Source organism: Danio aesculapii, chromosome 24 (genome assembly GCF_903798145.1).
Source record: "Danio aesculapii chromosome 24, fDanAes4.1, whole genome shotgun sequence".
Lineage (NCBI taxonomy): Eukaryota > Metazoa > Chordata > Actinopteri > Cypriniformes > Danionidae > Danio > Danio aesculapii.
The window spans coordinates 42,106,718-42,130,939 of record NC_079458.1 but is presented as its reverse complement, the minus strand read 5'-3'; the positions used below and the strand labels follow the sequence as shown (position 1 = coordinate 42,130,939).

At 35.2% G+C, this 24,222-nt stretch overlaps 1 protein-coding gene across 1 annotated transcript in view; it reads left to right on the top strand.

Moving 5' to 3' along the window:
* The first annotated feature begins 538 nt into the window (after positions 1-538).
* LOC130218834 (E3 ubiquitin-protein ligase HECW1) overlaps positions 539-24,222 on the top strand; it is a 76,358-nt gene continuing 52,674 nt past the window's right edge. The window contains exons 1-4 of the mRNA XM_056451122.1: positions 539-622; positions 13,442-13,493; positions 19,547-19,832; positions 20,002-20,109. Coding sequence (XP_056307097.1) covers positions 13,467-13,493; positions 19,547-19,832; positions 20,002-20,109 — 421 coding nt within the window. The 5' untranslated portion in view covers positions 539-622; positions 13,442-13,466. The remainder of the gene's footprint in view (positions 623-13,441; positions 13,494-19,546; positions 19,833-20,001; positions 20,110-24,222) is intronic.

The window sequence follows — 24,222 nt, the reverse complement described above, 5'->3', positions numbered from 1 at the left end:
ATTATACTTGGAATGCATGTTAAATCAAGTCAAGTGTCTAGCTACTATGTTTATAATTTAATAAATAAAGTGTTAACATATGAGTAAAACAATGTTCCATCATCAGTATATTTATATTGAAATGAAGCAACGGACTTAATACCTGTATTAAAACACCAATTAATAAACGATCACAAATCTGATTGTAATTCAAATGGTGAAAAACGTCTTGCTTTATAAGGATAGTGCCAAAATATGAAGTCATTTCAAATATTTCGAGGTCAAATTGTGATCCTTCATTACACTTTAATAATGCTTCGAGTCCTAAACATTTCTGACGCATATGTTGTATATTAAATTAAACTGTTGTTACTCTGACTGCCAGTTCAGTGCGTGTCTTCTTTAAATCACAGTTCAGCTCGTCTCGTGTTGTGGGCGGAGTTAGCAGGAATGCCGGCCGCTGATTGGCTGCTGCGCGGTGCTGATGCGGGACAGTGTTGACGCTCCGGTTCTGCTGCTCGGTATGGATTGAGCGGTTTCCCCGGCTCCGGATCACCGTGTTCGGCTTGAGGATTGCAGTTTGACCCGCTGAGCTAGAGCCCGGAGCTGGAGCATGATCCACCGGCGGATCTTTTTGTCTCAGGTGTGTGTCTATGTGTGAGCGAGGGCTTCATTGTCATGTCCGTGTGTGTGTATTTGTCAGTGTGTGTGTGTGTGTGTGTGTGTGTGTGTGCGTGCGTGCGCGTGTGTCGACGGAGAGTCATTTACCACTGCAGACGCGCGCGCAGTCCTGTGAAGATAGCGTTTCATGCGTGTGTCTCTCTCTCTCTCTCTCTCTCTGTGTGTGTGTGTGTGTGTGTGTGTGTGTGTGTGTGTGTGTGTGTGTGTGTGTGTTTTGTTCTGATGTTCTACTGGTGATTGAGGGAATCTCTCTCTCTCTCTCTCTCTCTCTCTCTCTCTCTCTCTCTCTCTCTCTCTCTCTCTCTCTCTCTCTCTCTCTCTCTCAAATCGCTTTATTGGCATGTATTGCCAAAGCATTTATAAAGTTTAAATTAAAAATAATAATTTTATATATATATATATATATATATATATATATATATATATATATATATATATGTGTGTGTGTGTGTAAACGGCGTAAATATTAGTAGTAATAATATATAAATTAATAATATATTCAAATAAACTGTACATTTGACAATCATCATTCAACATTTTAGGATAAAACAGAAATAATAAATAATAATAATCAGTATATTTATACTATATTTATGCGTATATTCATTTATAACCATCTAATGTGTATGCGTGCGTGTGCGTGTGCGTGTGCGTGTGCGTGTGTGTGTGTGTGTGTGTGTGTGTGTTTGCACTTTCTCTCAATTCAATTCACTTTATTGGAGTCACACACCCCCCAAAAAATGCTGGGTTATTTCAACCTAATTCTGGGTGTAATATGGACTAAACCAGGGGTGTCCAAACTCTGTCCTGGAGGGCCGGTATCCTGCAGATTTTAGCTCCAACTTGCCTCAACACACCTGCGAGGATGTTTCTAGAAAGCCTAGTGAGAGCTTGATTAGCTAGCCCAGGTGGGTCTGATTGGGGCTGGAACTAAACTTTGCAGGACACCGGCCCTCCGGGACTGAGTTTGGGCACCCCTGGATTAAACCAACTACTGGGTTAATTTTTCAAATTAAAAAGGAAATTTTTTAAATAAAAGGACATTATTTTAACCCAATGTTTTGGTGAGGGGTGTTGCGGTGGCAGAGTGAATAACGCTTCACAGCAAGAAGGTCACTGGTTCAAGCCTCGGCTGGGTCAGTTGGCATTTCTGTGTGGAGTTTGCATGTTCTCCCGGTGTTGGCGTGGGTTTCCCCCACAGTCCAAACACATGCGGTATAGGGGAATTGGGTAAGCTAAATTGTCCGTAGAGTATGTGTGTGAATGAGTGTGTTTCCCAGTGATGGGTTGCAGCTGGGAGGGCATCCGCTGTATAAAACATATGCTGGATAAGTTGGCGGTTCATTCCGCTGTGGCAACCCCGGATTAATAAAGGGACTAAGCTGAAAAGAAAATGAATGAATGTTTTGGTTAGTTCGTATTTAACCCAATTTGAGTTTAAATAACCCAGCTTTTCTTAGACTGTACGAGAACATATTTCATAGATAACTGAAAAATAGTGGCAATAAAATTCATAATAATAGTAATAATAATAACAGCAGTAATAATATTAAAAAGGTAAAGGAATATATACGCTGTACTGTAAAACAATAAAATACAAACATGTTAATATATTTATATCAGAGATGCCTAAACTAGGGTCCGCAGGCCAAAGTTGGCCCATTCTAACCTTTGATTTCCATTTGAGAAGAGAGGGAGAATGATAGGTGGGTGGTCGGGGTGAATATCTTTGCAAAATATCATCATTTCGAGTGTAATGTAACATTTAGTTTGTTTGTTTTGTCATTTCTTTAGTTTTGTAAATTCATCAGATTTAAAAAAATGTAAATACTGGCACTCGACGGATATCAGGCAATGCACAAGACATGCCGAGCAAATCCAGGCAAAGGCAGGTGCAGTCTAGTGTATTCAGCATTGGACTCCTCTGATTGTTGTTGCTGTAATAAATCCATTAAACATTATTCTGTTATAAATGGACTGCCTTCAGTAATAGAATTTAAAGCAATGTTTTCTAGTTATTTTTAAGCATGAGGAAATAAATTAGGAGATTACTCATGGAAAATTTAATGGACCTTCAACCCTCAGTCAATCTATAAGTAGTAGTTTGGGCGTCCCTGATTTATATTAAATAAAATGACGGTCGCTTATGCAGATGAGTAATGCAGATCTCCGTCTTTCTCTCTGAATACAAACTAAAATGAAGATTTTAAAATTGCTTTATTGTCATGACAAATGTTACAGACGTATTGCCAAAGCATTTGTGATGTTTACATTAAATAAAACATGAAAACAAATAATATAAAGATAAAAACAACAGCAAAAAATCAGTTATGAACAGTATAATTAACATTCAACATTGAAGGATAGAACAGTAATGATAAACAATAATGAACAGCATATTTCACAATCAACAGGTTTAGGATTCATGTACACATCACATCTCTCTCTCTCTCTCTCTCTCTCTCTCTCTCTCTCTCTCCCTCTCTCTCCCTCTTTCTCTGTTTTTCTGGTGTCATTGAGCTTTTCTCTCGTCATATTTAAAAACGCTGCATTTGTAACCAAATACCTAGTTATTTCAGTAAGTGTGTCTGCATCATCAGCTGAGAAGTGTGTGTTTCTGTCTGATTCTGTGTCTGCAGTTTCAGTGCTGTGGTTCTGAAGCCTCTCTGTTGATTATTATACAGCGATTAATGCGATTTATGAAGCAGTGGCTTTGGGATTGGATGTGAGGTTAGGATTGATCGTCAGGGATCATCAGGCTGGTATTTACCCTGTGCACTCTGGGACAGCTGTGGCTTGCTAAATGTATTTACACACACAAGTACACACACATCGCATAGATATCGAAATAGTGGACAGATATATCACAGACAACTTGTTTATAGAAAGCTAATTATTCAATGGGAAAAAATGCTGTTTTTTGGGTGAAATAAGTTTCTGAAGCTAAAAATGGCATCATTAACATTACTTGGTTTATAATATAAATATTATGTAACATAACTGAATCCACCTAAATACATGGAATGAGCCCAAAACTAACAAACACATTAAATCATGTAGAAATAAATCTTGTAGGAACCACATTTCTACATTTTAAAGGGTGTAAAAAAAAGAAACATTTTAATGTAAAAAACTATTCTTTTTAAACATTTATTTGTCTTCTTTCATCCCCAATGTGTATTACTCACATACAGAAAAAGAAATTAGTAGTAGTATTAAAAAAAATAATAATAACAACAAATGTTTTAATAATAATAATAATAATAATAAAAGTAATAATAATAATAATAATAATAAAAGTAATAATAATAATAATAATAATATTAATAAAAGTAATAATAATAATAATAATAATAATAATAATAACAAACATTTTAATAATAATAATAAAAGTAGTAATAATAATAATAATAATAACAATAATAACAAATGTTTTAATAATAATAATAATAATAAAAGTAATAATAATAATAATAATAATAATAATAATAATAATAATAATAATAATAATAATAACAAATGTTTTAATAATAATAATAATAAAAATAATAACAATAATAACAAATGTTTTAATAATAATAATAATAATAAAAACATTATAATTATAATTATAATAATAGTGGTGTCCTCTAGCTACACACACACACACACACACACACACACAAAGATAACAAAATAGGTCTAAATATATATTTAATTTGAGAAAATGCTTTTTTACATAACCACCATCCATTAATAATCTTAAGCATGTCATTTTGAAGAAAGTTATGAAATTAAAAGGAACAATTAGTTAATTGATAATGTAAGTTTTTGGCTACCAGCAACTGTTTGATTGACTAAATATAATGTACCTTTTTATTTACAACTCTTTGTTTACCTTATGTGGCTCGACTACATGCGCTTTTTTCATATAAACTGAAGTAATATCAGGAAGAATATCTCACAACCAGATTAAATCAACAGAATTCCTCATGACACAACAAAGATGGCGAAGAAAAAAACAAAGTTAGCGTTTAGATAGATGTACTGTTTATTTATAATCTGACTGTTTAACAATGTCATGTCATGAGATTTGAAACTAAAACCGCCAGTAGGTGGAATCAAGTCTCTGAATCATTCCACTGAATGATTCATTTAATTGAGTTGTTTGAACAGCTGATTCATTCACAACTGAATCATTGTCTCATATCAAAGCTCAAAATTCATTCATAAACAAAACATAGTATGGAGATGTACAGCGGCTGAGCTGTTTGGAAGCATTTTCGAGAAAACGGAGTACATTTGGACAACAGCGATTCTGAAAATGCTTCACATTACTTGCGTTCTGATTTTAGTGATAATAATAACGGTTCATTTTAGAAACAGGGAACCTAGAATCTGCTGTAACTTAGGTATTAACGGCAAAACTTGGGTCGCTAATGTTAGCAAGCCCTGTTAACTGTGTTTTACGTATTAGACATTTTAAAAATCACACGAAATGAACTGTATTGTGCTTGTGTGGCGCCTTATTACAATGCTGAGTTCTGATTGGTCAATCGCTGTTGTTTATAAGTCATAAATTACCATAAATAGAGAATTTTAACATTAAATTTGCATGATAAGTATAACATTACACACACACTGTTGTTAATCTAAAGGGGATGGTAAGGGGGGATGGTGGTTTTACAAAGGGGATGCTTTTTCTTATTTTTTTTCCATAAGGGGGATGCCATCTCCCCTTAATTCAAGCACTGATTATTAGTCTCATGTGAAGATTAAATAGTTAATAGATATTTAATTTTTAGAAATACACCAAAATCTATTTAAACTATGTTTGTTTTCTCATTTTTATAGTTATTATCTATTAGAATATATATATACACACACAGTATGTGGATGTTGCAGTAACTATCATTAATATTAACACCATCATGCTACATAATTCTTCTTGATAAATTCTTGATTATTTTCATGTATTATCACACACATGCATAAAGTAGAGCATGTCAAACTCCATCTGAACGAACGCACCGCAGCAGCAGCGGACGCAGAACTAATGAAAGTGCTTTGTCTTTTTGGAAAGCTCATGATGTCTGCTAATGGGAAACACAGAGAGAGCCGCAGGGAGCAGACCATCACTGTACCAGCTCTTATGAGCGCAGTTGACCTATATATACCGCAATCCCTCACCAGCCGTCACACTCCAACACACTCTTTACCAGCAGACATGCACATTCACACCAGCAGATGCTTCACTTTACACTTTATTATCATGCATTCACATTTAATATCAGCATACACTTCACTTAACTCTTTATTAATGTGCATTAACATTAAATAATGCTTCACTTTACACTTTATTATCATGCATTCACATTTAATATCAGTATACGCTTCACTTTACTCTTTATTAATGCGCATTAACATTAAATAATGCTTCACTTTACTCTTTATTATCATGCATTCACATTTAATATCAGTATACGCTTCACTTTACTCTTTATTAATGCGCATTAACATTAAATAATGCTTCACTTTACACTTTATTATCATGCATTCACATTTAATATCAGTATACGCTTCACTTTACTCTTTATTAATGCGCATTAACATTAAATAATGCTTCACTTTACACTTTATTATCATGCATTCACATTTAATATCAGTATACGCTTCACTTTACTCTTTATTAATGCGCATTAACATTAAATAATGCTTCACTTTACTCTTTATTATCATGCATTCACATTTAATATCAGTATACGCTTCACTTTACTCTTTATTAATGCGCATTAACATTAAATAATGCTTCACTTTACACTTTATTATCATGCATTCACATTTAATATCAGTATACGCTTCACTTTACTCTTTATTAATGCGCATTAACATTAAATAATGCTTCACTTTACACTTTATTATCATGCATTCACATTTAATATCAGCATACGCTTCACTTTACTCTTTATTAATGCGCATTAACATTAAATAATGCTTCACTTTACACTTTATTATCATGCATTCACATTTAATATCAGTATACGCTTCACTTTACTCTTTATTAATGCACACTCACGTTAGAAAACGCTTCACTTTACACTTTATTAATGCACATTAACATTAAATAATGCTTCACTTTAGTCTTTATTAATGCGCATTCACGTTAGAAAACGCTTCATTTTACACTTTATTAATGTGCATTCACATTTAATATCAGCATACGCTTCACTTTACTCTTTATTAATGCGCATTCACATTAAATAATGCTTCATTTTACACTTTATTAATGTGCATTCACATTTAATATCAGCATACGCTTCACTTTACTCTTTATTAATGCGCATTCACATTAAATAATGCTTCATTTTACACTTTATTAATGTGCATTCACATTTAATATCAGCATACGCTTCACTTTACTCTTTATTAATGCGCATTCACATTAAATAATGCTTCATTTTACACTTTATTAATGTGCATTCACATTTAATATCAGCATACGCTTCACTTTACTCTTTATTAATGCGCATTCACATTAAATAATGCTTCATTTTACACTTTATTAATGTGCATTCACATTTAATATCAGCATACGCTTCACTTTACTCTTTATTAATGCGCATTCACATTAAATAATGCTTCATTTTACACTTTATTAATGTGCATTCACATTTAATATCAGCATACGCTTCACTTTACTCTTTATTAATGCGCATTCACATTAAATAATGCTTCATTTTACACTTTATTAATGTGCATTCACATTTAATATCAGCATACGCTTCACTTTACTCTTTATTAATGCGCATTCACATTAAATAATGCTTCACTTTACTCTTTATTATCATGCATTCACATTTAATATCAGCATACGCTTCACTTTACTCTTTATTAATGCGCATTAACATTAAATAATGCTTCACTTTACACTTTATTATCATGCATTCACATTTAATATCAGCATACGCTTCACTTTACTCTTTATTAATGCGCATTAACATTAGAAAACGCTTCACTTTACACTTTATAATCATGCATTCACATTTAATATCAGTATAAAATTCACTTTACTCTTTATTAATGCACACTCGCATTAGAAAACGCTTCACTTTACACTTTATTATCATGCATTCATTAGGTTAAATTCAGATTATGTTTGGTTATGTAGAGACTGTGTTCTGGTTATATTCAGATTATGTTCAAGTTATGATCAGGATATGATTAGGTTATATTGTTCTTGTTATGTTCTGGTTAAGTTCAGGTAGTGTTTAGGTTAAATTCAGATTATGTTCTGGTTTTGTTTGATTATGTAGAGACTATGTTCAGGTTATGTTCATGTTATGATTAGGATATGATTAGATTATATTGTTTTTGTTATGTTCAGGTAATGTTTATGTTTTGTTCCGATTATTTTCTGGTTATGTTGATATTATGTTCTGGTTATATTCAGGTTATGTTCAGGTTGCGTTCAAGTTATGATTAGGTTATGATGTTCTTGTTATGTTCAGGTTATGTTTTGGTTGTGTTCAGCATGCGTTCAGGTTGTGTTCTGGTTGTGTTCAGGTTATGCTTTGGTTGTGTTCATGTTATATTTTGGTTGTGTTCAGGGTTTTGTCAGGTTATATTTTGGTCATGTTCTGGTTTAGATATCACAAACCAAGTTCCAACCAATCAACTATCAGCAAAATGACACTCCCCAGTTTTTATTGATCTGGATTAATGGTCACTAAAACACAAAATGACTATTTTAGTTGCTTTTTCTTACATACCGAAGCATGTTTTTCATTTACTTTTTACTGGTAGTTTGGTGAAGTAATAATTACTGTAGATTTGTTTTCTTTCTTTCTTTTATTTAGCACCAAACACTTTAAAGTCTCCTTCTATACACTTCATTAATTTATTTTTCATTGAATCTTTTTTGATATATGATTGAAATCAACAACAAACTGGCCAGTTTAACATCCCAACACTGATGGGAATTAAATGCAGTCTCTTTTGAGGAAATCTGTGTCTTTCGTCATTTCTAACCACACAACAAACAAGCAAAAGCAACCATTTTTATTTCACTTTTAAAAAGATTAAGGCAAAGGAATATTTTGTAAAGACAAATGATGACTCCCTTACACATGACATCAAGAAATAATTGAAGAGAAGAAATAGTGTGTAATGTTAGAGTCTCGGTGGATTATGATTATGTGCAGATGCTTTGATGCTTGTTTTCCATTGATGCTCAGTTGATCTACAGTCATACAGATGGCAGAAATCATTCATTCACTCAGGCCTTTTAATATCCTCATTCACGCAGATGCGGAGGTCAGCGCTGATACTTAACATAATAATGTCTTTATTGTCTTTCTGTCATCCTCGGCGGATCTTTGTTGTTGAATCCCTGCTGGATTGTGTCTGATTTACATGTACATTTATATTCAGACTGCCTGGATGAAGAGAGGAGGCTGAATGTGTTTTAGAAATGCATATTTAAAAGAAGCTGTAACTACAAACTTCATATTTTTTGGATGTTGTTATTAATATACAGGTATTTGGAAAAAATAAGAGATCTATTTTTTATCTACAAAAAAGATTGGAGTTATTCTGTAAAGGACTAACAATGATTTTGTTTTTTGTTTTTTACAAATGTATAGTAAAAATGGTAATCAAGTGCATTAAGATCACTTGTCTTTTTACAGACTAGTTTATATTAATTTGTATATGAATTGACCATGGTTAAATTAAATCACAACAAATGAAAACATTTGTTGATCTGAACAGAATGCTCTAAATGACAATATTTGTGTTTTAAATTTGGGAATTTTGCTGAAACTTAGATTAAGGCTTTTATATTTAAGCTAAAGTGTTCCGGTTATGTTAAGGCTATGATTTTCTGGTTATATTCTGGTTATGTTCAGTTTATGTTCTAGTTATATTAAAGCTATGATTTTCTGGTTATATTCTGGTTATGTTCAGTTTATGTTGTGGTTATATTCATGCTTTGATGTTCTGGTTATTTTCTGGTTATATTAAGGCTATGATGCTCTGGTTATGTTCTGGTTATGATGTTTTGGTTATGTTCTGGTTATGTTGTTCTGATTATGATGTTCTGGTTATATTAAGGTTCTGATGTCTAGTTATATTCTGATTATGTTCTGGTTATATTAAGGATACAATGCTCTGGTTATAGTCATACTATGATGTTCTGGTTATTTTAAGGCTTGGATGTTCTGGGTATGTTCTGGTTATGATGTTGTGGTTATATTTAGGCTATGATGTTCTGGGTATGATGTTCTGGTTGTGTTCTGGTTATATTAAGGTTATGATGTTCTGGTTATATTCTGATTATGTTCAGGTAATGTTCTGGTTATGATGTTCTGGTTATATTTAGGCTATGATGTTCTGGTTATGATGTTCTGGTTATATTTAGGCTATGATGTTCTGGTTATATTAAGGCTATGATGCTCTGGTTATGTTCTGGTTATGATGTTTTGGTTATGTCCTAGTTATTATCTGGTTATTTTCAGGCTGTGATGTTCTGATTATGATGTTTTGGTTGTGTTCTGGTTATATTAAGGTTATGATGTTCTGGTTATATTATGATTATGTTCAGGTTATGTTCTGGTTATGATGTTCTGGTTATATTTAGGCTATGATGTTCTGGTTATATTAAGGCTATGATGCTCTGGTTATGTTCTGGTTATGATGTTTTGGTTATGTCCTGATTATTATCTGGTTATATTCAGGCTGTGATGTTCTGATTATGATGTTCTGGTTGTGTTCTGGTTATATTAAGGTTATGATGTTCTGGTTATATTATGATTATGTTCAGGTTATGTTCTGGTTATGATGTCCTGGTTATATTTAGGCTATGATGTTCTGGTTATGATGTTCTGATTATATTTAGGCTATGATGTTCTGGTTATATTAAGGCTATGATGCTCTGGTTATGTTCTGGTTATATTAAGGATACAATGCTCTGGTTATATTCATACTATGATGTTCTGGTTATTTTAAGGCTTGGAAGTTCTGGGTATGTTCTGGTTATGATGTTCTGGTTATATTCAGGCTATGATGTTCTGGTTATAATCTTTTTATGATGTTATATTAAATCACAGTAAATTAAAATGTTCTGAATAAAATGCTCTAAATGACCATATTTGTATTTTAAGTTCGGGAATTTTGTCGCAACTTTATAGAATAAAACCAATAAAGCTAAAAAGCTTTTAGGATTTTGAGATTATTGTCATAATATTCAAGCAGATGCATGCCCCAAATAACATTACTGTATGGTCAAATCATCATTACTTCTAAAGCACATTTTTAATGTGGACTGTGTCAAATCAGCTTTACATAGATAAATAAAAAACTGTAATATCAAATATTGTATTTAAAGTACTTCATAGTAATATCTGTTTATATAGTACTATTTCATCTACTCTTCCTTTGATTGTTGATTATTATTAAAAACAAAATCTGGGCAAGATTATTTATTACAGTAACAAGAACTCAATGCAAACTCAAACTTGCCTCAAAGCATTGTCATTCAGTAATGAATTATATCAGATTACTTTTGGTTTTGGTTGGAGTGTGACCTTTAGAGAACTGAAGCTCTTCCAGAAAGCTGATTTTAGAGATGACAATAAAGGCAGGATTCGCTTGACTCAGCATTACAGTCCATTAAGAGGATTACCAGCCTACAGGAGAAGTGAAGGCGTAAACCCTTCTAAAGCTGGATCTTGAAGAAATCTGTGCTGATTTCAACATGAGGATAATAGTTGTGTACTAATATGAGAAGATGATGTAAATTACTCCACGTCAGGGAATATGACGAGTGACAGCAGTGTGAAAGTTAAAAGTTCAAAACAAAACAGATTATTAGATTAATAGATTTGGACCTTCAAAATTTGACGTTAACATCAATGCTACTTGCACCTGGAACTCACTGACTTTACCCATTTTTTTATTAACTGAAGAGATCAATTGCAATGATATGTTCAGGTTATGATGTTCTGCTTATATTCAGGCCATGATGTTCTGGTTATTATATTCTGGTTTAATTAAGATTATGATGTTATGTTCTGGTTATTTTAAGGCTATTATGTTCTGGCTATATTCACGCTTTGATCTTCTGGTTATATTCTGGATATTTTCAGGATTTGTACTGGTTATATTAAGTTTATAATGTTCTGGTTATGTTCTGGTTATATAAAGGTTGTGATGTTCTGGTTATGTTCTGGTTATATAAAGGTTGTGATGTTCTGGTTATGTTCTGGTTATATAAAGGTTGTGATGTTCTGGTTATGTTCTGGTTATATAAAGGTTGTGATGTTCTGGTTATGTTCTGGTTATATAAAGGTTGTGATGTTCTGGTTATGTTCTGGTTATATAAAGGTTGTGATGTTCTGGTTATATAAAGGTTGTGATGTTCTGGTTATGTTCTGGTTATATTCATGCTTTGATGTTTAGGTTATATTAAGGCTATGATGTTGTGGTTATATTCATGTTTTGATCTGGTTATGTTCTGGTTATATTAAGGCTATGATGTTCAGGTTATGTTCTGGTTATGATGCTCTGGTTATATTCAGGCCGTAATATTCTGTATGCAATGTGTGTGTGTGTGTATATATATATATATTGTTATGGTTGATTTACCATTACAAACAACTACACAAAATAATTAAAGCATTACTGAAGCAAAGAGACAATTTTTTAAATTTTCAAAAAAACATCATTTTTCAGTAATTATTAAATGTTATAAAGGAAGATACTAACATTTGTTCAAATTTTTTTTCTATTTTCATTGCAATATTAAAAAGATTATCTTATTTGTTTTTTCCACTACATATATAACCTCACTATATATACAGTGAATAAAAAATAAGAGTAGAATACAAGAAGAGTCTTTAATAATAATCCACAAGGGATACGCATGAGATCGCAGGAGAAAATGCTGTACAATCGTAATAAACTTTGACACACACAACATTGATTTGTGCAGATTAAATTCAGAAAAATGAAAAGCAGAGCAAGTTTGAACTAGTCAACAACCAAGGAAACTAACTAGGGAACTAATAAGCAGAGATAATAAAACCTAAACCAAACACAGCAGGACAAAAGAACAGTATAAGACATCAGCTGTCAGTGTGTTATTTACACATTCATCTCCATTATCACACATATCTCCTTCAGTGTGTGTTTGAGCCGCTGGGGTTTCAGATCTGTGCTTTTCTCCGTTTCTACATGAATGTTATTGAAAGACAAACTCATGAGTGTTTTTAGAAGTGCAGAAAGATCGATATAATCACAGCCGTGGAGCTCAGATGGGCTGTAACTCACTTTAGTCCTCTGTAGGGAGTGGTTTTGTTAGCGATATAATCTGAACACTGAGAGCATTTGCTGTTTCTCACACTGTATTGTAATGTAATGCCTTTTTCTGGTTGTTTGGCGATCAATAAATTTCTCAAAAAATCTATAAATGTAGTCAGAAGAAAGCTGGAATATCAGAATCACAGCATTAGTGCGTGCATTTCAGAGATCTGCTGCTATATCTCAAGGATTTAACTGGAGGACTGTACAGACATGTTAGAAATACAATACAATTCAGTCAAATTATTGATTGTTTTTATAGTATAGTTTTATTATGGCGACGTTATTGCAACACTCAACAACACTATCCATATATTTTCTTTTTTCAGCATGGTGCAGTCCTAATTTCCATGATATCCCAGTATTGAGTGCATCTCCAGGTTGTGTTTGTGTGGCTCTGCTGAATGTTTTATGTTATTTCAGTAACCGCTGACCTTCTCCACAGGATCTGATGTGCTTTGAGACTCATAATGCTGCTCCACCTGTGTAGTGTAAAGGTCAGTGCTTTTCTCCGTCAGATCCTCCGTCGTCCTCATCTTCATCTTCATCAGCAGTGTTTGCTTTTCATCAACACCTGAACTCATACATTAGACCCATTAGAGCCTTTCTTTTAATGCTGTAACAAATATCTGTTCATTAGTTTCCGTATTTTGTGATTCTTTCTGTTTATTTACGGTGGTGAATTGCATTATGGGATGTTGATCTCTGCTCTGTCCGCTTCTGATCTTGAAAATTCAACTCTGCAGTTCAACACAGTGACTTTTACTGATGTTTTAGTGGTTTGTAGTAGGGCTGCATGATATTGGACAAATCTGACACTGCAATATTTAGTTTTTCAGCGATATACATTGCAATATTAATATAAGTTCATGTTCATATTTCATATATAATTTTCTTTTGAAAATGATCACATTACAATATCGGTGCTGAAATTGTGCAGCATTAGTTTGAAATTATATAATGCATAAGAAATAATATCTAGAGAAAAAAAGTCTGTAGTGTAATATACGACACCAACACAGACAATATAACACTGCAGACTATTACAAGGTTAAACTTTTCAAGGTTAAAAGTCATTGAAAAAAAGATCAAGCTCTCATAATGCAATTATAAAGCAGAAATATTCAGGGAATATATAAACATAATTAACAAAATACAGAAAACTGATCATTTTTTACAGTATAGGCCTGATGCTGAGAGGCTTAGGGTGTGCTCACACTAGGTACAGTTGTCTTGAACTGTGCCGAGGTGCGCTCGTCCCCCTCCTCTCTCCCCCAATGGCCTGCACTCTCACTGCATTTTACCTTCCGAGCCGGAGCACGCTTACATCATTAATCATGTGACTACAGAAGAGAAGCTCTCTCGCTCAGCACAGTGGACATTGCTTTAGTTATATGGTTTTGTATTATTTTAAGCCGTTCGGTATGCATTGACACAGTCAGATCTTCTGCTGAACAGATCAGCCACTTTTGACACTCATAAATGATCATAAAAGTCCTCGTGCTGCAGGTATTAGGAGGTTTGCTGAAGGTGCAGCGAGAGGTTTGCGTCTTTAATAAACTAGGAGAGTTCGCGTTCATTGAAAAGTAAAAGTGATTAATAAATCTATATGAAACAGTCCCTTAAAAGAGACGTCACATCTTCAGTTTCGGGCTCAGGTGCACTTTATATTCACACTATAAGCATACCGCGCCAAAGCCCAACCTCTGGCACACGTCTTCCAACCGAGCCAGGGCTGGCCAACTGAATTAGCCTGGGCTTGATTCGGAGCACTCACATTTGTCAAATGAACCAGGAGATGCGCCAGGGCATGGTTCGGATAGCCTAGTGTCCTTTATCACATCTCGTCCTGATTTTTGTTATTCTTTTTTTGGGGATTTACCAGCAGCTTCTTTTAGGAGGTTACAGCACATTCAAAACATTTCACATTAGTGATCTGGTCACTCTTCACACTCCTTTTCACTCTCTTCGTTCTGTTTGTGAACTTACTTTGTATCAGTAGTTAAAAACTATGGGAAAGAGGGCTTTTTCTTACATCCCACCTAAATTATGGAATAATTACTAATCTATTTATATTACTATAATAAGTTACGCCCTGTGGCTCACAAGGACGTAACAAAAAGAGGGACACTGAAGAAAGCCAAAACTATATAACATATTTATAAAAGAAACCGTTTCAAACAACTTGTAAACAAAAAAATATGTAAATGTAGTAGTCAGGAATCAGTGGTGTTTCAGATGTAGGTGTATGCATCAATATGTAGTGTAGTGTAGCAAATGTTGGATGTACAAAATAATTGAATACAACAAAAAGTCCAGTCCAAAGCAGCAGCCTCCTTCAAAACGTCAGCCATAAGGTTTTAAAGGGTCCAGAGCAGTAAATGACACGTGTTTCCTATAGCAATTAGATTAAGGTGGAGCCAATCCTCAATCCCAACAGACAGACTCCTGCAGTAGGTCATAAGACGTCACAAATCTTAATACACATAGGAAGATATTTAGTACATTTTATATATGGTAGACATTGCCAACCATAGTAGGGGGAAATAATGCTATTGAAGTCAGTGGCGTATATATTTTATTTAAGATATCTTCTTTTGTGTTCAACAGGAGAAAGAAACTCAAACAGGTTTGGAACAAGTAAAGGATTAGTAAATGATGACAGAATATTTATGTTTAGTCTCTTTAAGACACGAAGAGCTGCATTAAATTATAACAGGGCGCTTAAAGTCATTGAAATCAAGTTATTTAGGCTCAGATTGAGACTGTTTTTTCCATTAGGGAAGGAGAATCTCCTGTAGGAAACAGAGGATCTGCTGTGGGAGTTTGTCATTTTGTCATTTTTTTCAGTCTCTCTGCGTTGTTTCTGTCAGGAGCTCCCAGAGGCGCTGCTATTTCCAGATCTGTGTGTTTATCAGGCTTTCAGAGAGATGTTCAGTGTTTCCTTGTGTTTCTCCTCTACTGATTAAACATAATCCTTCAGGAGTGAGCAGGCAATGTTGTCCTGCAGGTACAGAGCGTCTCTGCGATTCTCTCAATAGAAATACTACAGCCTACATTTTGCGAAATGTAAATTACATTGCTCCGAGTTCATTTTGTTGTATGTTTTAGGTGTCAAGTCCACTAGAGGGTGCTGTCTGTGTTTTTGTGAATATAAAATATGTTACTTTAAGTTTTTTGGTATGTTTCAGATTTCAAATCCACTAGAGGGCGCTGTTTAAATGTTCTAAATCTGAAATACGTTACTTAGAGTACGTTTTTTGTATGTTAGATGTCAGATCCATTAGAGGGCGCTGTTTATATTTTTCTTAATCTAAAAAACGTTATTTAAGGTACATTACCTTGTATGTTTAAGATTTCAAATCCACTAGAGGGCGCTGTCTACATTTTTACAAATCGAAAATACGTTACTTAGAGTACTTTCATTGTACAGTTCAGATGACATTCCCTACAGGGTGCTGTCTACATTTTTGCGAATCTAAAATGCGTTACTTAGAGTACTTTCATGTATGTTTCAGATAATAAATACACTAGAGGGCGCTGTTTACATGTTTTATTCTAAAATACGCTACTTGGAGTATGTTTTATAGTATGTTTTAGATGACAAATCCACTAAAGGCCACTGCTTACATGTTTGCGAATCTAAAATACATTGTTTAAGGTACGTTTCATTGGACATTTAAGACTTTAAATCCTCTAGAGGGCGCTTTCTACATTTTTGCGAATCTATAATACAAAGTTTATAGTAGGTTTTGTTCTAAGTTTCAGATGTGAAATCCACTAGATGGTGCTGTTTACATTTTTGCGAATCGCAAACATGTTACTTAGAGTACTTTTTTTGTATGTTACAGATGTAAAAACCATTAGAGGGCGCTGTTTAGATGTTTTTGCGAATAGATAATGCGTTATTTAAGGTACATTTCATTGTTTGTTTAAGATTTCAAATCCACTTGAGAGCGCTCTTTTACATTTTTCGGTTTTAAAATATGTTACTTAGAGTATGTTTTATTGCACGTTTCAGATGACAAATCTGCTAGAGCACGCTTTAAAAATGTAAAATACATTACTCAGAGTACAATTTTTGTACATTTTATATGACAAATACACTAGAGGGCGACGTCTGTATTTTTGCTCATTTAAAATATGTTACTTAGAGTATGTTTTTAATGTTTCAGATCCACTAGAGGACGCTGTTTACATGTTTGCGATTCTGAAATGCATTAATTATAGTATACACACATTAATTATAGTTTTGTTTGTACATTTTAATTTACAATTGAAAGCGTTCATTTGTTTTGTATTTATTTGATGCTGTGCAAAGAACTGCACCAAAATAATCTTTTATTGGTCAATAATATGTCCCTGGAAAATGTCATTAGTGTAAAAAACCTCAAAATGGCAGTTAAACGTATGTTGAAGTGCATGACAGAAGTACAGTTTTATGACAGAATTATCATCCAGTTCAGTTTTAACTTGCACTTTTTGTTTGCATTTTTGAATGTAGGCTTAATCATTTCTTTCCAGTGATACTGTCTTTAAACTTACAAGTGAACTGATGTGGACCATCAGAACTCATGATATAACCAGAATATATTGTGTTCTGCATGCATCATTCATCAGTCTTCATACTTGTGGTTTTGTGTCCAAAACTGTATAGAAACGTCTCATTATTGTGCATCAAAATCAATGTTAAAGCTTCCCTGTAGATTTATGACTGGATTACAAACTGTTCTTGTCTTACTAGGGCCAGTTATTTCCAGTTATGAGACGCTAATTGGTTTTGATGCTGCATGTTCATCTCCATTCAGATCTCTGCATGATCTTTCACTTTAATCTTCTGGAAAATGCTAAACGTTCAGACCAAACCTCATGCATCTCTATTCTGCATATTCACAGTCAATGCCAGTATTGTTGTTTGTTGCTATTTTTAAAAAAGGCTATGTATTATTCTTCACTGTATTAAACATATGACAGAATTATGATGCAGATCAGTTTTAAACTGCACAATTTTACCCAGTGAGCATGACGATGTTAGAAGTTTGTTTATTCTCTGTATTTCAGTATTTCTCTGACTTATTCTTGTAGATAGCAATACTATAGAGTTCTAGAGTTCATTCATTTATTTTCCTTCAGCTTAGTTCCTTTATTCAACAGGTGCCTCCACAGTGGAATGAACCGCCAACTATTCCAGCATATGTTTTACACAGCGGATGCCCTTGCATCTGCAACCCAGTACTGTGAAGCATCCATACACACTCATTAACACACACACTCATACACTACGGCCAATTTAGTTAATCAAAACAACCCAGAGTTATTTTTTATCAAATAGTTTTTTATTTATGTAATTATTTTGTTGTTATTAATATTATTTTAATAAATTCCTTTGATAAAAATAAATAAAAAAGAAAATGTAATAAAATACATTATTTAATGAAACACAATGTTTATTTAGGGCGGTGCGGTGGCTTGGTGGTTAGCACTGTGGCCTCACAGCAAGAAGGTCCTGGTTTGAGTCCCGGCTGGGTCAGTTGGTGTTTCTGTGTGGAGTTTGCATGTTCTCCCCGTGTTGGTGTGGGTTTCCTCCGGGTGCTCCGGTTTCCCCCACAGTCCAAACACATGCGCAAAATGGGAATTGATTAACTAGATTGGCCGTAGTGTATGAGTGTGTGTATTGATGTTTCCCAGTACTGAGTTGCGGCTGGAAGGGCATCCGCTGCATAAAACATGTGCTGGATAAGTTGGCGGTTCATTCCACCGTGACGACATCTGAAATAGAGACTAAGTCGAAGGAAAATGAATGAACAATGTTTATTTATTTGTTTATTTACATTTTAATTCACAGAAATGATAGTATTAGTATTTTTTTAATTCAGTTTTTAGATTTTGCATTCATGTTTCACATGACAAATCCACTAGAGGTCGCTGTGTATATGTTTACGAATCTGAAATACGTTACTTAGGGTATATTTTATTGTACGTTTCACATGACAAATCCACTAGAGGGTGCTTAGGGGGGAAAAAAGAAAAAAACCCAAACCCAAAAGTCCACTTTTCTCATTTGAAGTCTGCATGAACCGGAAGCTGCAACCATGTTTTTGTTTTTTGTATTATGACAGTTCCTAAAGAAATGAAATATTAAATGAGAAAACAGTGGGTGTGGCTTGTTTTTTCTACTGTGAGCTGATTGGATGTAGTAAAGTAGGCGTTTCATTCAGAAGGATGGGGAAAAGGGGAGAGTTATTACAACATAACAGACTCCTCCTCCTCACCATTTCTGTTTGATGTCAAAACTGACAGCTGGAGGGGCGTGGTTAAGTATGTTAGCCACGCCCAATACCTCAGACAGACCTAATCTGAGAGTTTAACTGAAAACAGACAAAAAGTGCATTTTCAGATTACAAGGGCAACTATTTTTCTTTTTCTTAATGACATGCGCAGATGAATTGTTCAGCACTAAACTAGCAATGTGAGCAAACAAAATCAGTATGGCTAGTTTTGATTTCTTTTGTACTTTAAAGATGACACTGTTGTGTGTGTTTGTGTGCAGAACCTGTACCAGAGCAGGTTTGTGAGTCTGGCGGCGATGGCGTCTCCGTCGCGCAGTTCTCCGATGCGCCGGCGCTGGAAAGACGGTTCTCGATTCGGTTTCGCTCAGACGGACCGATCGCTCCATCGCTCGACCAGCGACACTGACCTGCTGACCTTACAGAGCCGCTCCACCCTGACAGTAAGCTCCTCCCACTACTGCATCGGCCAATCAGAGGACATCTGCATCTGCTGGGACATCAAGGAGGAGGTGGAGCCTGGAGACTGGATCGGCATGTACCTCATCGGTCAGAAGATCCCATTTCATCATCATTTATCATTAATAAAGAGTACAGTTAAATTAAAAAGACGTTATGTAGATGTTGGCATCAGTATTTCATAGACTCATTTTATTATCCTAATGTATCTCTGTGAAATTCCTGTCCTTACAGTCTTTGCTGTGTGTTTCTTGCACAGATGAGGTTTTGTCTGAGAATTTTCTGGACTATAAGAGTCGTGGTGTGAGCGGATCCCACAAAGGCCAGATCAGATGGAGGATTGACGCCAGCCTCTACTTCATGGAAGGTACATTTCTTAGCTTTCTGCATTTTTGCATTAATTTCCATTAATGCACCTTTATAAAGTTGCCTGATTTAAATGATTTTGCCCTAGCAACCATTTAGAGCATCATTTTTTATCTCCTAGCAACCACCCATAACATCTTATCCACCACATAGCAACACCCCAGAAATCCCTCAGAACATCTTATTCTCCACCTAGCAAAACCCTAGCAACCACCTATTTACCACTTTACAACACCATAGCAACCTAACAGAGCATGCATCCTATTCTACACCTAACAGCACCATAGCAACCACTCAGGGCATCATATTTATCACCTAACAACACTCTAGCAACCTCCAATCAACATCTAAACATTCTAGTACATCCTGCCGCAGCTTATCCATCCCTTAGCAACACCCTAGCAAGCAACACCTGAACACTCTAGCAACCCCCAGAACATTACCAACACTCTAGCAACCACAAAACAACTTCCAAACACTCTAGCAACGCCAGCACATTGCATTCACCACTTAGCACTACCCTAGCAACCACAAAACAGCACCTAAATGCTTTAGCAACCCAGATCATCTCAACCACCATTTACCAACACCCTAACAACCACCAAGCAACACCCAAACACGCTAGCAACCAATTAGAGCATCCTATGTGCCAGCTAGCAACACCCTAACAACCACTAAGACCATCATATCCTCCACCTAACAACAACCAGTCAGTGTATCCTGTCCATCACACAACAACACCCTATCAACCACCAAGAAACATCTGAACACTCCAGCAACCCCCAGAATATTGTATCCACCACTTAGTAACACCATAGCAACAACCAAGCAACACTTAAATGCTTTAGCAACCACAGAACACCTTAACCACTATTTAGCAACACCCTAGCAACCACAAAGTAACACCAAAAATATTTAGCAACCCCAGAACATCATAACTACCATCTAGCAACCACTAATTCCGTCATATCCACCACCTAACAACACCACAGCAACCAATCAGAGCAACCCATCCATCACCTAACAATACCAACCTATAGCAACCCCAGAACGCCGTATCCACCACTTAGCAACACCCCAGCAACCATAAAGCACCTCCTGAATGCTTTAGCAAGCCCAGAACATCTGAACCACTATTTAGGAACACCCTAGCAACAACAAAGCTACATCCAAATGCTTTAGCAACCCCAGAACATCTTAACCACCATCCAGGAACACCCTAGCAACCGCCAAGCAACACCTAAACACACTAGCAACCATGCAGAACATCCTATCCACCAGCTAGCACACACTAGCAACCACTAAGACCATCATATCCACCATCTAATACCATAACAACCAATCAGAGCATCCTATTCATCACCTAACAACACCCTAGCAACTACCAAGCAACAACAGAACACTCTAGCAACCCCGGAACATTTTATCCACCACTTAGCAACACCCTAGCAACCACAAAGCAACACCTAAAAGCTTTAGCAACCCCAGAACATCATAACCACCATTTAGCAACACCCTAGCAACCACTCAGAACATCCTACCCACCACCAAGCTATATCCGGACACCCTAGCAACACCCAGCACATCATCACCACCTCTTAGCAACACCCTAGTAACCACAGTCAGATTTTTTTCCTCGTCTTCAGGACTGAAAGGTTTCAGATGTCACGTTATATCTGATTCCTGCTCCTCTTTCTCCTCTTCTCTGATGATGAATGTGTTCCGGCTGTCAGATCTAGCGGCGCGATTATATAAATCTGTTTCCTCCATCCATGCATGTCTTCATATCTCCGAGCAGCAGATTCAGATTTCAGCTTTTGAAGTTTCTCTCCATCTGCTCTGAAAGCCTTGTGTTTCATAACAGACGCAGTAGTGAAGTCTGCAGCACTGAAATCTGAATGTGGGACAAATCTGCAGTTTATAGCATGTCTGAATACCACATCTATCTTATTAAAAGTCATATTTTAGTCAGGAATTCAGTGCATTTTACATTAAACCTGATTTATCTCTAGTGAAAAGGCTGTACATTTTAAAATGAAAGTAGTTAAAATCACATATTTATTCATAGATAGATAGGTAGGTAGACAGACAGACAGACAGACAAACAGATAGACAGATTGTTTGATTGCTTGATTTGTTCTTTTCATGAATGAAGCTCAAAAACATTAATGAGTGTGTTGTAATTTATTGTGTATTATTTTTTTTTGGTGTATTTTGCCTCTTGGATCACTATAATAGTGTTGAAATAATTGCATTCATTTCTGCAATTAATATGCTCTAATGCACACATTAAAAAATAATAAACACAATAATGAAACCTTCGAAAAATATGCCAATGTTATTATTTTTTTCAGTGGCCAGATTTGTATTTGCATATTATTTGCATGACGTTTATTCTGGCATCTTCTGTTTAGGCCCATTAAATATAAAAAACAATGTATTAAATATGTGCGTAATTAGATTATAATGTTGCATTGCAGTACATATTATTTAAAATGATTAAGAATGAGTGTCTGCATTGGTGATGTTTCATTTAGTAAATAATGTTGGATATTTAAAGTATACACCTTTTATGGTGATCTTGCATTTTTAGTATTTTCAGCATTTGTAATTGCAGATTTTAGTGTTGTGGTATTAATTGTAGTAGTATGCCATCACCACAATCAATCAATCAATCAATCAATCAATCAATCAATCAATCAATCAATCAATCAATCAATCAATCAATCAATCAATCAATCAATCAATCAATCAATCAATAAATAAATAAATAAATAAATAAATAAATAAATAAACAAATGAATGACTCTTCCAATAGCATTTTAGAAATGTGTCTTAATTGTCGAAATACTATATATGAGCATTGTACAGTATGTGGAGCTGTGTTTTCAGTGTGTCTGTAAATGGGAACATTAGGGTAGAAATTGCTCTCCGTTATTCAGGTGAGATCCAGCCAGGTGTGTAAAGTAGGTCGGTCACGCATCGCTGTTTTTAGAATCTGTAGTAACTAAAACAGGAGACATATATAGCTCAGACTGTCATCTGGAGGAAAACAGTTCATGTTTGGCACACACACACACACACACACACACACACACACACACACACACACACACACACACACACACACACACACACACAGTCTGACAGTGTGAGTGACGTGCATCACTCCACTGGATCATCATACTGTACATGACAGTGAGCAGATGTCACATTTTTAATGCATGATGTTTTGATAGCACGTGCCACGCACTAGTAGGGTGCCTTGAAATTTTTTTAATTAAAATATGTAATGTCCCCTTGGAGACTGTCATGTTGTTCTGTCATGTTTTACATTCACTTTAGCAACTGTCAGCTTTCATTGCAGGGATCTGAGTAAGAGATTCATCCAAACTCCTGAATAAATTCTGTGGAATCAAGTATTAAATAAAACAATGTGTCTTCCCGAGCATTAGCTTTCAACACCCACAACACTCTTGCAACCTATGAATAACCTAACAACAGTAACAACTCAGACATCATGCGCTTCATCTAGCACCAACCTAGCAACCACTCAGAACTCTAACCCAACAGTGCCCTAACAGTTACTCGGGGCATCTTGCCTACCATTAGCAACACCCTATCAAGCAACACCTGAACACTCTAACAACAGCCAGAACATCTTATCTACCTCTTAACAACACCCTATCAACTACCAAGCAACAATCAAACTCTTTAGTAACCCCCATAATGTCTTATACACCACTTAGCAACACCCTAGCAACCACTAAGCAACACCTGAACACTCTAGCAACATCTTAACCACCATTTAGCAACCTCCAAGCAACACCTGAACACTCTAGAAACCCCATAACATCTTGTCCACTACTTAGCCACACCCTAACAACCACCAAGCAACTCCTGAACACTCTAGCAACATCTTTACCACCACTTAGCAACACCCTAGCAACCACCAAGCAATACTCAAGCACTCTAGCAACCCCCAGCACATCTTATTTACCACTTAACAACACCCTAGCAACCACCAAGCAACACCTGTACACTCTAGCAATCTCAGCACATCCTATCCCCCACTTAACTACACCCTAGCAACCACCAAACAATTCCTAAACAC